Genomic DNA, 15,245 nt, shown 5'->3' with positions numbered 1-15,245 from the left:
CTGCTACATCGATCAGAAAGCAACTACTGGATGGAAAAGCACTAGGCAGTAAACACAGGGAGTAGATGTCCAGGTGAGACTTGCCTGAAGGAATGGAACAAGTTCTTGGGTTTCAGGAAGGCCGGTTTCTTCAGTAGATGAGGCAGCAGAACAGGAAACCAAATCTGTTGGGTCCAGTTAAGAGCTATGAAGAGGACCTTTGTTTTGACAAAGGAGGACTATTCTAAAAAGTGCTTACATTAAATTAAGGACACAATGTGACAAGACTATGACAACAGAAAAATGGCTATTATCCTAATGAAACAGTTTCTGAACAGCCAAAAATTAAGCATCTAGAAGCAACAGCTGCAGGCTAGACGCGAACTGCATCACATTCTTTGACGGCAGTGCAAAATCTTAAACAATCCTTTTTTTGCTGATTTTTTTATAAATTGCTTCATGTTGAGTAGTACTGGCTATAAAACATTCCTAAAAATAATGGAGGTAAAGACTAACCCTTGAAAATTAGCAATTGCTGCTTCTCGTCTTCAGCTACAGCAATATTCATAAGTAACAAGCAGAACAAGACAAAATACTTTTAAGATGCACGGTAATGAGCAGTTTCCTGGCAAGAAGAAGTTAGGCACTTGCAGGCAAGATTATTCGGTGGTAAATTAAATCGAAGCACAAACTGAAGGAAAGCATGAACATGTAAAACTGAACACAGGCACTCTAACAGGTTTTACAAATGCTGATTCAAAGACATCACCTTAATTTGACTTTGCCTTAACTATAGAGGAATGTGCAACGATTTGTTTTGCATGTTACCTTACTGACTACTACCTGGTTCCTCATTTGTGATGTATGTTTAGGACTCTCAGTATGTTAGCATGAAAGAATATGGCTAAACAAAAGCACACCACGTGGTCTGACATTAACACAATCCAAAATTAATCATATTTATCAAGGTTTTAAGACTGTAGTTTCAATGAATTCCAGTGTGTGAGACAGCTCATTTTTAACATTTCCACCCCATGACATAAAATATAATGCTGTCAGCAGAGTTGAATATCAACCAAGATAGAAAGGCAAGGGAACAAAATATATTTAAGGACTATACTATGTCCAAGAACAAGCTTACCTGTATAATAGCAGCATCAATACAAGCCTGCAGTTTTACAAAGCCATTATACCAGTACTTTAATGCCTCACAAGCTTCTGAAAGAAACTTGCATCTCTCTATAAAAGAACAAAAGTCAAAGAAAAACCTGTATGTTAATACATTGACTGAAAATGATTTATTTTCTATGATAAAAAATAGAAATGCTCATTAAGAAGATTAAAATGAATGGTTAGATACAAGTTAGATACAAATTATAAGTGTAGTCTGTATGATATCAAAAGTTCTTTCTTAGACTTTACCAAACTACTGACAGTCTGGAGACATCTGTTTGGCTCAGGAACAACTCAAACAATGCACTTTTTAATGACAATCACTGTAATACACTTAAAATTCAACATCTGTTACAAAACGTGCTCTAATAATATTCTCAACTGTCATTAAAAACCTTCCCTGTAATTATTCCATATTTCTACCCTTCAGAATGGTCAGACATACCACTTCATTGTTAAGTTCCTCAGAACCCTTTGTTTAGTTCAAGGTCCACCCACTCATCCATTGCTTAACATTCGTATCACTATCCTCGCTTGGTACTCTTCTTCCTGCATTCGTACCCTTTGCTTATACATTCAGCAAAAACTACACCTTATTAAACTAATAAGGGTATAGACATTCTAAACCAATTAGAAAAACAATCCATCCATCCACAAGCTGTTTTCCCCCATTTTTGCACATGGGGTCAAGGTGTCACCTCAACAGTGACAATCCTCACAGGAAAACATTTCCAAAAAAAAAAAAAAAAAAAAGTGTTCTTAACAAATGCATTAAACCAGTCACACAACACCCAAAACATCTTGCACTCTGGATGGCAGCAAGAATGAAACTAACATGTTCAGACATAATTATATGTAAAAAAAAAAAAAAAAAAAAAGTCAAGAGCATCCTAATTAAATGATGTTGAATTGACAGAAATCATTAGATGAGTGAATTATTGTAACTTCAGGTACTTAATGAAAAACATGACAAGCTCATCAAATAACCAGAATTATTAACAACCAACAATTACAGATAATACAGAAAATGTGTTCTGATACAAAGAAATACATCTGTGGGAAAATCTCTGTCGTAACAACACATCTTCAAGGAGTACTCAGTGTAAGAGTAAATTATAACATTTTGGTTAAACCCTATTCTTCCTGTTTCTACTTCAACCTTAAAAATTTTATTCAGTCAGTGTTTTTTCTCTGCAGGAGATAGAGACTTGCTATGGTATGCAATGATGTAGGTATGTTTGTAGCTCCCTTTTCTGTTTTGCAATTGTGTAAGCTCCCTTTATCATTACAGAAGGCTTAATAGAATACAAAGATAAAGGTGATCTAAACTTTATAAGGTTTGCATTCTAGCTTATTTTTCCAGATGCCAAGTATGTACCATGCAACAGATATGATAGTCTATTAGCATTAAAGTTATAAACCTACAATATATATCTATGAAGTAGCGTGCATTAAGTCACATGTAACACTAAATTCATAACAAATTTAGCTACGACTTTACCCCCATCTTCCCTCAGTTTGCATCTCAAAATATACCTGAAACTGCCCCCCCAACACTATTCAGTCTCAGCCTCCATACAGATTTTGTACCAAGCGAATACAGGACAGCTACTCATTCCCCTGCATAAGGGAGGATCTTCCACAGACCTAGGCAATTACAGATCCACATGTCTGACTAGCCTCATATGCAAAACCATGGAAAGACTTCTCACGGAGGTCATCAGGACATAGGGAACCTCCAAACACTGGACCCGTCTCAGTCGGGATTAGTCAAGGGTAGGTCATGCTTACTCAACCTGGTGGATTATTTTGAAAATGTTACCAAAGCAATGGATGAAGGCAAAACAGTATACACTGCGTACCTCAACCTGGCCAAAGATTTTGACAATTTTCCATTCAGGCATAGTAGAAAAGATAATGTAGGCATAAACCCCTATGTCACCAGCTGGACTGCCAACTGGATCACAGAAAGGATAGAGATGCAAAACAAGGAAAGTTACCTCCGCAAAAAGAGACCAGAAACCAGCTGAATCCCCCGGGGTTCTGTGCTTGGGACCTCTCCTGCTTCTACTTTTATGAATTAAAAGCCAATAGTGAAGGGCTCTGGCTGACAGTTTACAGATGACTGCAGGCTAAGAGCAGTCAATCCCCAAATGACTTACCCATTCCTGCAGGAAGGTTTGTCCCAAACAACTGGGACCAAAAATCATGGACTCAAACTAAATGCCAAAAATGCATTACTGTATCTCCTGGGAAGTTCTCTAGCCCAGAGAACTCCCACATTGACAATACTCTCCTAAGAGCTGACCCAGTTGTTTAGGATTTAGCAAACTATTTGGACAGTGACCTAACTTTTGACCAACATATGTCTACTGTAAGAAAATCCTTTCATACTGCACAGCTTATACCAAGGGGGTTGTGTCGAGATCTAGGGATGTCATTGTCCCCCTTTACTCAGCCCTCATTAGGCCAATCATTGAATATAATGCCCCCTTTGACCAGTATCTGTCCAGCCATATGCAACTGGGAACACCTAATTAATACACCTTACTAAAACAATATACGGCCTAAACAACACATCCTACATGAACCAACTCAAAGCCTTGACAATATACACTGCATTCTACACACTGCTAAGAAGTGACCAGTGCCTGGTATACAGAGCATCCTCAGACTGATTACTAATGGATTTACTGTGAATCAGCAAGTCAAATGGTATCCTAAATACTTGGTCTAGGGATCTAAACCTCTTCTGCAACATCAACAGAATGGTCTGGAAGATCATACTTGTCCATATTCAAGCAAAACTTAGATCTATGGATGGGAAACAAAAAATTTACCCCAGGACTGTCCCCTGTAATTCTAATGGGCAGAAGCAGCTCCTAAATGCTTTTATCCCATGCACAAGTCCTCTCAAATTATCTATGGTATGATCCCAGTTATTCTCATTGGGGTAACATAATTATCAATCACAGGATGGGCAAGGCCAATCCATAACATACCAACACCCTTTTTCCACATTTTTTCTACATGGGGTTGGGTTGTCGTGTTAACTGTTGCCCTCTCTCTCGCGATCCAGTGCCACACTCCTGCCTTCTTCGATACTCATGCCAGACTGTAGCAGATTTTCTCTCACACAATCCATCAATCTCTTTGCTGGACACCCTCATTTCCTCTTACCTTCTTGTTTATCCCAAATCTTCAGACAGTCTTCTGCTTTTCTGCAAGTGTGCCAAAACCACCAAAATGTGTTCTCTGATCATTTCGGCAACTGGAGCTACTTTGCCTTCTGTTCTTCATCGCTTCATCTATCCCGCAGTCTGCATCCTATCACCAGTATAAGGAACTTTATCTCCACCACCTCTAGCTTTCTCAACTGCTTCATCTTTACTGCCCAGGTTTCTGTACCATACAGTTAATACTGGTTGCACCACTGTTTTGTACACCTAGCTTTTCAGCTTCTTCTGCATTCTTCTTTCATACACTACATCTGACACTATGCCAGTTGGCTGCAGCACCTCTGATTCTAGCTTTGACCTCTTCAACTTCCCTTCTCTTCAACCACTCCTAGATACTTGAAGCTATTAACCTGTTCCACTATCTTCTCTTCTATCTCAAATCTCAGCTTCTCCTGATTTCCCCAATTTGCTGTCACAACTAAGTCTGATCTGTATTTGGTTTCATCCCATATGCCTTCAGTTTTGCATTCCATTCCCCTATGCTTTGAAGTTCTTGCTCACAATCTGCCTGCAATGCCACAGTCCACATACAGCAGCTTTACTGATCTGTCCCCATCGACCTGTTTGCTAATGTAGTCCATCACCAGTATATACAGCAGTGTGATGAAATCTGAACTCTGATGTACACCCACTGGGGAACCCCTCTGGTAGATTGAACACTGCCTGTACTTGAGTCATAGGGTGCTTGTGCATAGCCTGCACTAAGTCTATCAGTGTTTTCATAGGGTGCTTATACACAGCCTGCAGGTTTCTGGGACTTTGAACCACCACAGTACTGCTCAAAACAGCTTTCTTGGGACCTTGTTATATGTTTTCACCAAGTCTAGAATACCCAGCTGGACTCTTCCTCATTTCTAGCTTCTTAACTGTCTGTCTCACTGCAAACAGAGTCAGTTGTGCTGCATCCTGATTGGAATCAAAACTGCTCGTATCTCCCATCATACTTTCTACTACTCTGCATATCCGTTTATCAAATCACCATTTCCAGAACTTTCATGCAATGAGAGAGGAGTTTCTCTATACCGTCCTGAGTTGTGGAAGTCTCCTTTTTTCTTGTACACACACTGGCACAAGTATGCTTCTTATCCAGTCATCTGGGATAAGCCTCTTTCCACACTGCTAAGAGTACCCTCAGGAGCCATCTCTCCCCTATCTCACCCTGCTTTTTTATCATATCTGCTGTGACCTCATCTAAGCCAACTGCTTTCCCAGACTTCACTTTCCTTAGTACTATTCTTTCTTCTAGGGTGGGCTCCTATTCTTTCTTCTAGGGTGGGCTCCTCTTCTCACTATAGGTTGCATCTGGGGCAATACAGCTTCTGTAGGGTTTTCTTCATTCAGTAGTTGCTGGAATTACCCATTCCATCTGCCTATCATGACCAGTGGATTGGTAAGCAGCTTATTGCTGGCATTCCTTTTAAAGGGTGTCTATCTTCTTTATCATCTTTTTGTCCGTCTTGTAACCTGATACTTTCTTTGTGCCACCTACTCAGTCACTTTTCAGAAGCTGGTAGAGTGCATCTAATGCCCTGTTCTTTGCTACTGCAACATCTTTCTTAGCTTGTTTGTTAGCCAACCAGTATTCCTTCCTTGCCTGGTCTAGCTTTTCCATCTCCCACTTTTTCCTGCACTTTCTTTTCATGACTTCCTGGACTTCTGCATTCCACCACCAGCTTTGCTTAAGTACCTTATTTCCATACCTGGCTCAGCCACATATCTGTTCTGTAGTACAGACACACACTGTTTTGAGGCGCTGCCATTCTTCACCTTATCCTATTTCCACCTCTTCTTTGGGGTGTTAAAGCCCTGAATAACTCCTTGAACAGTTTACTTTCTCTCCAGTTTCTGTTGCTCAGCCTTCTCTGATCATTGCTTGCAGCTGACTATGGCAACCGGTAGCTTCTGTGAGAACTGTTTCACTGGGGGTGACTTTGAAGTCACTGGATTCTATGCCAGTGCCCTTTCCTTACCACCTGAGTTGCATGTTGGCCCATCTCGTACAGTGCAATGAAAAAGTATTTGCCCACTTCCTGATTTCTTTCTTTTTTTTTTTTTGCATGTTTGTCACAAATGTTTCAGATCAAACAAATGTAAATATTACACAAAGATAACCCAAGTAAACACAAAATGCAGCTTTTAAGTGATGATTTTATTTAAGGGAAAAAAAATATCCAAACCTACATGGCCCTATGTGAAAATGTAATTGCCCCCTAAACCTAATAACTGGTTGAGACACCCTTAGCAGCAACAATTGCAATCAAGCATTTGCGATAACTGGCTAGGAGTCTTTCACATAACTGTTGAGGAATTTTGGCCCACTTTTCTTTGCAGAATTGTTTTAAATTCAGCCATATTGGAGGGTTTCCGAGTATGAACCACCTTTTTAAGGTCATGCCACAACATCTCAATTAGATTCAAGTCTGGACTATGATTAGGCCGCTCCAAAACCTTCATTTTGTTTTTTAAGCCATTCAGATATGGACTTGCTGGTGTGTTTTGGATCACTGTCCTGCTGCAGAACCAAGTGCGCGCTTCAGCTTGAGGTCACAAACTGATGGCCAGACATTCTCCATGATTTTTTGGTAGAGAGCAGACTTCATGGTTCCATCAATCACAGCAAGTCGTCCAGGTCCAGAAGCAGCAAAGCAGCCCCAGACCATCACACTACCACCACGTTTGACTGTTAGCATGATGTTCTTTCTTAAATGCTGTTTTTACACCAGAAGTAACGGGACGCACACCTTCCAAAAAGGTCAACTTTTGGGAAAATATTCTGTGGACTAACTAAACAAAAGTCTTGGGGATCATCAAGATGTTTTCTGGCAAAAAGTGAGACGAGCCTTTAAGTTCTTTTTTGATCAGCGGTTGTTTTCACCTTGGAACTCTGCCATGCATGCCATTTTTGCCCAGTCTCTTTCTTATGGTTGAGTCATGAACACGGACCTTAACTGAGGCAAGTGAGGCCTGCAGTTCTTTAGATGTTGTTCTGGGTTCTTTTGTGACCTCTTGGAGGAGTCGTCACTGCACTATTGGGGTAATGTTTGTAGGCCGGCCACTCCTGGGAAGGTTCACCACTGTTTCATATTTTCTCCATTTGTGGATAATGGCACTCACTGTGGTTTGCTGGAGTCCTACAGCTTTAGAAATGGCTTTGTAACCTTTTCCAGATTGATCTTGTGACAGTTTCTCTTTCTGAACCATGTGTTTGCTACTAAAGGCATTTGTCAGACAGAAGTCTAGAATGGTTTCTCCTTATTTATTCCTCATATCCTGTTCTGTCTGTCCAAGCCACCCATTATCAACACCAATTCCCGTTGTCCTGATTTATCTAGTAGGTCCTGCAACTGCTGTATGAGTGTACTGTTTTCCTCACCATCACAATCCTGTTGTGGGGCACAGGCTGAAATTACAAATACTACTACAATCTGATTGCCATGAGTCTATCACTAATTCTGATGATACTGTGTCACAGACTTTCGGAAGCCTCTCTCACCACAATTCCCACACCATTTCCTGTTGTGCTCCTGAGCAGTAAACTCTAGATCCCAACCCAAGTGTCATTCCTGAATTGCCCTTCCATCTTGTCTCTTACATACGTAGGAGACATGCCAGGCAACCCAGTCCATTAGCTAATTGATGGCGGGCACACACTGACCAAGAGGGGCACATACATTGGCGGAGGTCGGGTCCTCAACCCACTTATCACCAGTGACATTAGTCAACATGACTAAATCACCTAGAATCATATCTTACACCATCAAGTGGTCAGCTCTGCCACGGCACACAGTCTGCGATCAGTATTCTCCTATCCAGAGGATACTGCATACCACAGTAGATGCCCAAAAGTAGCTGGTCTATACAATTCTGTGCTGCTACCTACAGCTCCATTCCATTGAGATGGAAGCACTCTGCATGTTTTTGGAGATGGAAAGAACTCCACGGAGAACATGCACTGGCTGGAGGTCAAGATCGAACCTTGTGCGCTGAGGCAAAGACCTTGACCATTATGCCAGCTGGTCTTTCTACAATGTATTTTATGAACCTATAAAAAACACTACATCAACCATTATATAGATACCATAGTTATACCAGAGTTTTTCCATAACAGAAGCACATCTAAGTGACACTTTTCAGTCCTTAAAATCAGTTTAAACTGTGGATCAATGCACACAGCTGTCGAGTATCTACAAGCTACCACAGCTAGAGAAACTACTAGGACTATTTACTCTTGACAACTAGCTTGCTTTTGTTTTTTTCTGCACTACAGCTTCATCTGGACAGAATTTTGAGAGAGTGTATTTACAGAGGTATTGATTATTACAGTTTTAAAAGTAGAAATAGCTGTCACTCCTAACCATTTATTTTTCTGTAACTTCAACTTTGGACACATTCATCTGTACAAATGCCTGTATTTTCTTCTGTTTAACCATTGGTCTTCCCAAAACACAACATACATGATCTTGCTTCTGTTTTACCATCTACTTTAGCCTCAGGCCACAGCTTTTCTCATGAATTGTCTTCTTACATGTAAATCTGGTCATTTTCTGCAGTTCTTACTACAGTGGTATTTTACATCTGCTGATTTATTTTCAGCATTTTATTTACATAGTGTTGACTTTCTGTTACATACAATCTTTGCAAGACATAGCATCACTCCTAGAAATCTGAAAATGCTTGACTGTCTTCTGGGCTTAGCATTTGTAGAGTTTCTCAGAATCGCGTACTCCAGACTTGCCACTCTAATTTTACACTTGCTCTTAATCAACTCCGCAAAAGAATTAGTCTCTTGGTCATACTCTTCTGGTGCCTGACTCCACATTAGTAGATAACTGGTTATTTCTACAAACCTTCCAAGCTTTTAATTACTTGAAAAACTTCCTGTAATTACTCCAGTTCTAATCAAATGAAAGGCTAAGGAACCTCATCTTGCAAACACCATATTAACCATGCATAAGCTTATGTGCCAGAAACTGTAGGCTGCATCTAGTAAGAATACCCATTTCCATTTCTTCAACTGTAAGTTATGAATGATGCTGTATTTTAACACTCTAATCCGATCCTGTGGTTCTATAAAAATGAAAATTTTTTTTTTTCATAACAGTGACCATGCTTATTTATGTACTTCTTGTCTCTAATTGCTTCTTAATGATTCCTGAGGTTTCCATTACGTTAAGTTTCTGCTCTACTTCAAATACATCACTGGTCCACTTCTGAATGCACAAGTCACTAACATAGCATCAGGTTTTATTTCTTTGCGATATCTCCTTGCACAAAGCTTGCAAAGAATTTGATACAATCATGCAGAGCATTATGATTTTGCATAGTTTCTAAGGTACCTTGGACTGCTTGATGATGTCTTTGGTTTTACATTATGAATTTTTTTCACCATTCTTGGCTTCTTAGAAGCATCAATCCCCCAAATTATTAGAAAAATTAACTTAAAAGTACTAATATTTCAAAAAGTGTCTATACTGTATATTTCTTTAGTCAGGTCAGCAGATGTTGAACCAGTGGTGTCACCCAGTGAGTTGTTTGCATCCTTGGCAATCCCCCCAACTACCCCTTCGATCACGGATGAGGGCAAAAACATCTCCCAGAGGAGACCGCAACCAAACTGCCCAACAAAACAGATCATACCACTGTCGTGCAAGGAGTGACTGGCACTTTCTTGTACAGCAGAAATTGTGTCCCAATAGATTGCACCAGGCACAGCCATGTTTGCCCCAAGTTAGACAGCTACAAGTCAACAATGTACACACAATTTGCTCTTCAGAGCTATCAAGCCTTACAGGTTCCTTGGTGTACACTACTCTAACACTAGGGCCCTTATAAGCCTAGCTGTACAAACCAAATGTGACCCACAGATTTGATTTATATAGGGGTTGATTTAGTGACTGCCTCTATTCATCACTGACATAGGCACCAAACCAGAGGTCAATTTCAGATTATCCAATCACTGGTCCAAGTCGCACTTAAATAGGGACAATGAGAAACATTGCCTCACATGAAGGCGACCCTATCCAGAGAATAGAAATTCTCTGAGAAACTCTCTCTCAAACATGTCCGATGTAGGTCACAAGCAAAACTTAGGTCTTTTAATCTAGTAATTCCAATGCTGTTTGTTTTGTGGATGTGCAGAAGGTTCATCAAAACAGGCTCCAGGGACTGCATTGTCTGCCAGGCAATGACCATCCCTCAGAGGTCTGTATAATACCAAGTAAAGAGACAGAGCTTTGAGGCAATAAGCATAGGACATTGTGTTTACTCCCTGTATTCTTTCTGTAAGGAACCTTGAGCACATTCCAGTTGCTGCATTTGACTGGTCAGGTACATATCGGAGGGGGCATTATATTCTATGACGGGTATGATGAGGACAAAGTAAAATGGTATAATGACCTCTCTGGACCTAGATGCAGTGCCTTTGCTTACAATTTGGGCATGATGTAAGGATTTTCTTAATACATTGGACACATGATGGTCAAAGGTTAGGTTACTATCTACATGAGTTCGCAGATCCTTCACTACTGAATCAACTTCTAGGGGTGTTTTATTGATTAAGAAGTTACCAGGGGTGGCATACTTTCCAAAAAGTACTATAATGCATTTCTTGGTATTTAGTTTTAAGCCATGCCTTTGGTCTGGGTTAAACCTTCTACAAATGTGCTCTCAGCTTGGGCGGAATCCATGACAGCTCCCAGTTTGCAATCTGCAAACTTGGTTAGCCATAGGCATTTGACATTGGCTTTGACATCTGAGAAGTAGATGCCAAAGAGGAGTGGACCTAACTCAAAGCCCTGGGGGGACTCCACTGGTGACCAGTCTCTCTTTGTGAAGGTGGCCTCATCCAATTCTAACCTTCTGGGTCCTATCAGTGAGGTAGTTAGCTATCCAGCATGTTATAAAGTGGTTTATACCTAGTTCCACAAGTTCACCTTTACTGAATTATCACTTGTGACATAGGCACATTTACATTTATATAAAAGTAATCAAACTGTATCAACAAGTTAAAATTAACAAACGTTATGCTTCACATATATTGCTAAACATCATGTAAGCTAAGCAACATTGCATAGATTATTCAATTCCTGACCCTTTTTTTTAAGGAAACATCTTTATTAAACCATCACTAACGACATAAGCAATTATATATTTATATAAATGAAAACAAACCACACGACACAATCCTAGTTGCAAGCATTATACATCACAAACCAAAATGACACTCCCAGTTGCAAACATTATATATCACTTATATCTACCCAATCATTTTCAGCCAAACATTACATAGCTCATTTAAGTCCTGCCTTCTTTTAAACCTCATTCCTCCCAGGTATGTTATTGTTCCCACAATTTCCATTTTTTCCTATCTCCTAACTTTTTCTAAGATCTCAATTCCAGTTTTATCTCTGTTACTATATTCACTACTTCTAGTTGGTTTAGATTTTCATTTCCCTCTTCTAATTGCTTTTTGGCATCCACCATACAGCAAAGCCTTACCATGTCTAGGTAATTCCAAATCCGTATCATAGCTCAGAAAAAATAATTTCGCTTGTCACACCCAGTATCTCCGACAGTGCATCTCTGAGGGAATCCTTAAAGTCAATCAACTCATTGCACTCCCAGAAAATATGTTCCCAATTAACTCTTTCTTCCCAGTCACACTTCCAAAATTTGCTATCTACCAGAGGACTAGTTCCATAACTTTGTTGACCAATGCTCAACTGGGGTATTGTATCAAATGCTTTAACACCTAGGTAGGCAGCACAGACCATTTTCTCATCATCCACTGTCTTTGTGACCTTTTCAAAAAAACCTTCCACAAGCTTCAGGAAACATGACCTTTCTTTTGACAAAAGCCAAACTGCGATGGATCCAGTGTCTGAAGGTCTCCTACGTCCTTGTGGATGATTTCAACAGCTTTGCAACCAAGACTAGTCAAGACTAATGGGTGTGAAGTTTCCAGGATGTGTTGAAGGTCCTCCATTAGGAAGGGGGGTGACCTCCGCAGTTCCTAGTCACATGGCACACAGCCTGTTTTAAAAGACTACAGTTAAAAATTACTCAAGGGATCCTGATAAGTCATATTTTAGACTGTTCAGGAGGCATCCTGGGAGGTTGAGGCTCACTGAGGGTGTGCTCTTAGCTTTACTGAGTGCAGCCAGTCCATGCTACTGGCTAGGAAGCGGAGATATTTTCTGCAGGACTCCCTAATAGGAATGTGGAGGTAGGCCTCTTAGGTCCCAGGGTGGCTAGCCAAGCATCCTTGGAGAGCATGCATAGCAGCTGCTGAAGGGTGAGCATTTTGAATTTTGGGAGCACCAGGAAGGTGTTTAGGATGGTTAGATCGAGGAAGGAGTTATTTAAGGATATTTTTGGAGTGATGGCTGGGTGTGGGAAGGGGATAAAATTGGAACTGTATCTATCCACTACCAGGTTTACTGTATTGTCAGGCTTGGTGAAAGTGGCACAATTAACCACCAGTTCAGCACATTGCTGTGTGCTGCCCCTGAGGTTTCTGACATAAAACTGCCTTAGTCTTCTTTCACCGCGGAGGCCCCTTTTTCTTTTTTTTAAAAGAAACATCTTTATTAACTTATCACTTGTAACATAGGCAACCACACCTATAAATGAAAACAAACCATACTGACAATCAAATTGCAAGCATTATACATAACAAACGATATTGACAATTTTAGTTACAAATATTATACATCACGTATAATATACCCTATCACTGCAAGTCAAACATGATGCAGCTCATTCAAATCCTGCCTTCTTTTAAACCTCATTCCTTCCCTGTATGTACTGTTCCACAATTCCCATTTTTTTCTATGCAATTTGCTCCTACCCTTTTCTAAAGATCCCACTTCCCGTTCTTTTAATACTGTTACTATATTCAGTACTTCTAGTACAGTTGGTTTAGACTTCGAGTTTCATTTTCTAGTAATTGTTTTTTTGGCAGCCACCATAACTAAACTCAGCAAGGCCTTACTATGTCTAGGCAATTCCAATTCTGTATCATAGCTCAGAAAAATAATTTTCGAGATACACCAATTTGCTCACCCAGTCTCTGATACAGTAGTCTGCAGGGAATCTTTAAAGCCTGCCAACTCATTACACTCCCAGAAGATAAGTTCCCAATTAACTCTTTCTTCCCCATCGTACCTCCAACATTTGCTGTCTTACCTGAGGAAAAAGTATCTGGAGTCTACTTGGGGTATAGAAATACCTGTATAAAACATTTTCAAGCAAAAGTACTATATTGCCTAGATTTTGTTGCATACCTGGGTGACATACGTATATCCCCCCCATTGTTTCTATGTAAATTGCTTATCCAACGTCTCTTCCCAATCCTCTAACCTCCTCCAACTGTTTTATACTTATGCAATATTTAAAATGCTCTAATTATTCCTTTAACAGCAGCTTCTCTTCTAGATTCTACTAAAAACTATACAGGTGCTGGTCTTTTTTTTTTTTTTTTTTTAAGGACCCCCATTTCATGGGTTCATAGGTTCATAGCTAGGTACTAGGCTATTGGCCCTAGGGCCTATACAAGCCTAGCCAAAAATGTACCCTGGCTTTCGCCACCCAAGAACATTATTTTCCTGTGCCCCTGTCAAGCAGAACCACAGAAGTGATCCCGAGGGTGAATTTCCTATTACCATCCAATCATCAAGATTTCTCTTGAAGAGTGCTAATAAGGAGCTCTGTTTGACATAGATAGGTAGTCTGTTCCAGAGTATAGTCTTTGCTTATACTCTGATATCAATCAAGGGTATCTCCAGCCTGCAATCCAAATAAATTCTTGGTCTGTTCCCATTCTAGTAGCTTCCCCCTCTATTATTTGCTGCCATTACCTAAATTCTTAGAATACTTTCTGCTACTTTTTAATATTTTGCATGACTGCTGTTATTCTCCTTAAAGATATGCATCCAAAATACCAGTCAATCCTTGTTTGAGCTTCTCCCCGTATTATGATCATCCCTTTCACCTTTGAATTATAGGTTTCTGCTTGTGTTATGTGTAGAAGAAGCCTCTGTAGCTCTGAAATACCCATACCCATTCAAATTGGGTAATCCCAACCTGCCTTATTCTGTGGAAGAATCACCTTATCATACTTGACTAGTGCAGTCTTCCTCTTCAAGATAAAATCCTTCAGCTCTTTTATCTACAACTTCTCCTACGGTTTCCTGGGAAGCTATCTTTACCTCAAAGTTAGCTTAGTTTGACCTAATTAGCCCTCTTTGTTGTCTATTTAGTTTGATGAGAAAGTTTTTACCTTTATGGGAATAACCATTCCGGATTTTTACTGTATTTTTTTTCCTTTTATGGTATAGCCTGTTTAATTTGGGATGCCATCAGGACGGTTCATTGCTGCAGCAAGTCCTGGGCTTATTTACATATAGTCCATGTTTCTTAGCTACATGTAAGCATTTTATGAGGAGATTGCCCTCGTCACCTGTGTCTATTTTAAAAAGTTTAAATTTCACATTGTTTATTTTGATTCCGATAGTATGTCTTGTCCTATTTCACTGCTTCAGATGCCTTTTCATATTTCACATCATTTCAATTCCACAGTACAACACAGAGCTGTTTGCCAGGACTGTTCATTTTCATACTTCTGTTTAACATACCAATTCATCTGAACATACCTGCTGCTTCATTAACAAGTCCTTTTCAAGCACAGATTTTTGCAGGTTTGAATAAAAGCAAGTTGGGCTCCCTGCTATGCTCATAGTCATCTAATATAAGCTTGTCTTTCAAATCTATGTGTACAATATACACACACACACATATATATATATATGTACACACATACACACAAACACATATATACATTCATATATATATATA

General features: G+C 39.8%; 1 protein-coding gene across 2 annotated transcripts in view; it reads right to left on the bottom strand.

Annotated features, from left to right (window-relative positions):
- LOC122813052 (cholesterol transporter ABCA5-like) overlaps nucleotides 1-15,245 on the bottom strand; it is a 2,390,735-nt gene that overhangs the window by 1,898,676 nt on the left and 476,814 nt on the right. For both annotated transcript variants that reach the window (XM_044085171.1, XM_044085172.1), the window contains exon 5: nucleotides 1,121-1,218. In XM_044085171.1, coding sequence (XP_043941106.1) covers nucleotides 1,121-1,218 — 98 coding nt within the window. The remainder of the gene's footprint in view (nucleotides 1-1,120; nucleotides 1,219-15,245) is intronic.

This window comes from Protopterus annectens, chromosome 10.part0, assembly GCF_019279795.1.
Source record: "Protopterus annectens isolate FY-2018-M chromosome 10.part0, PAN1.0, whole genome shotgun sequence".
Taxonomy (NCBI): Eukaryota; Metazoa; Chordata; order Ceratodontiformes; family Protopteridae; genus Protopterus; species Protopterus annectens.
Note: the sequence above shows the minus strand (reverse complement) of the source record. Positions and strands in the feature narration are given on the sequence as shown.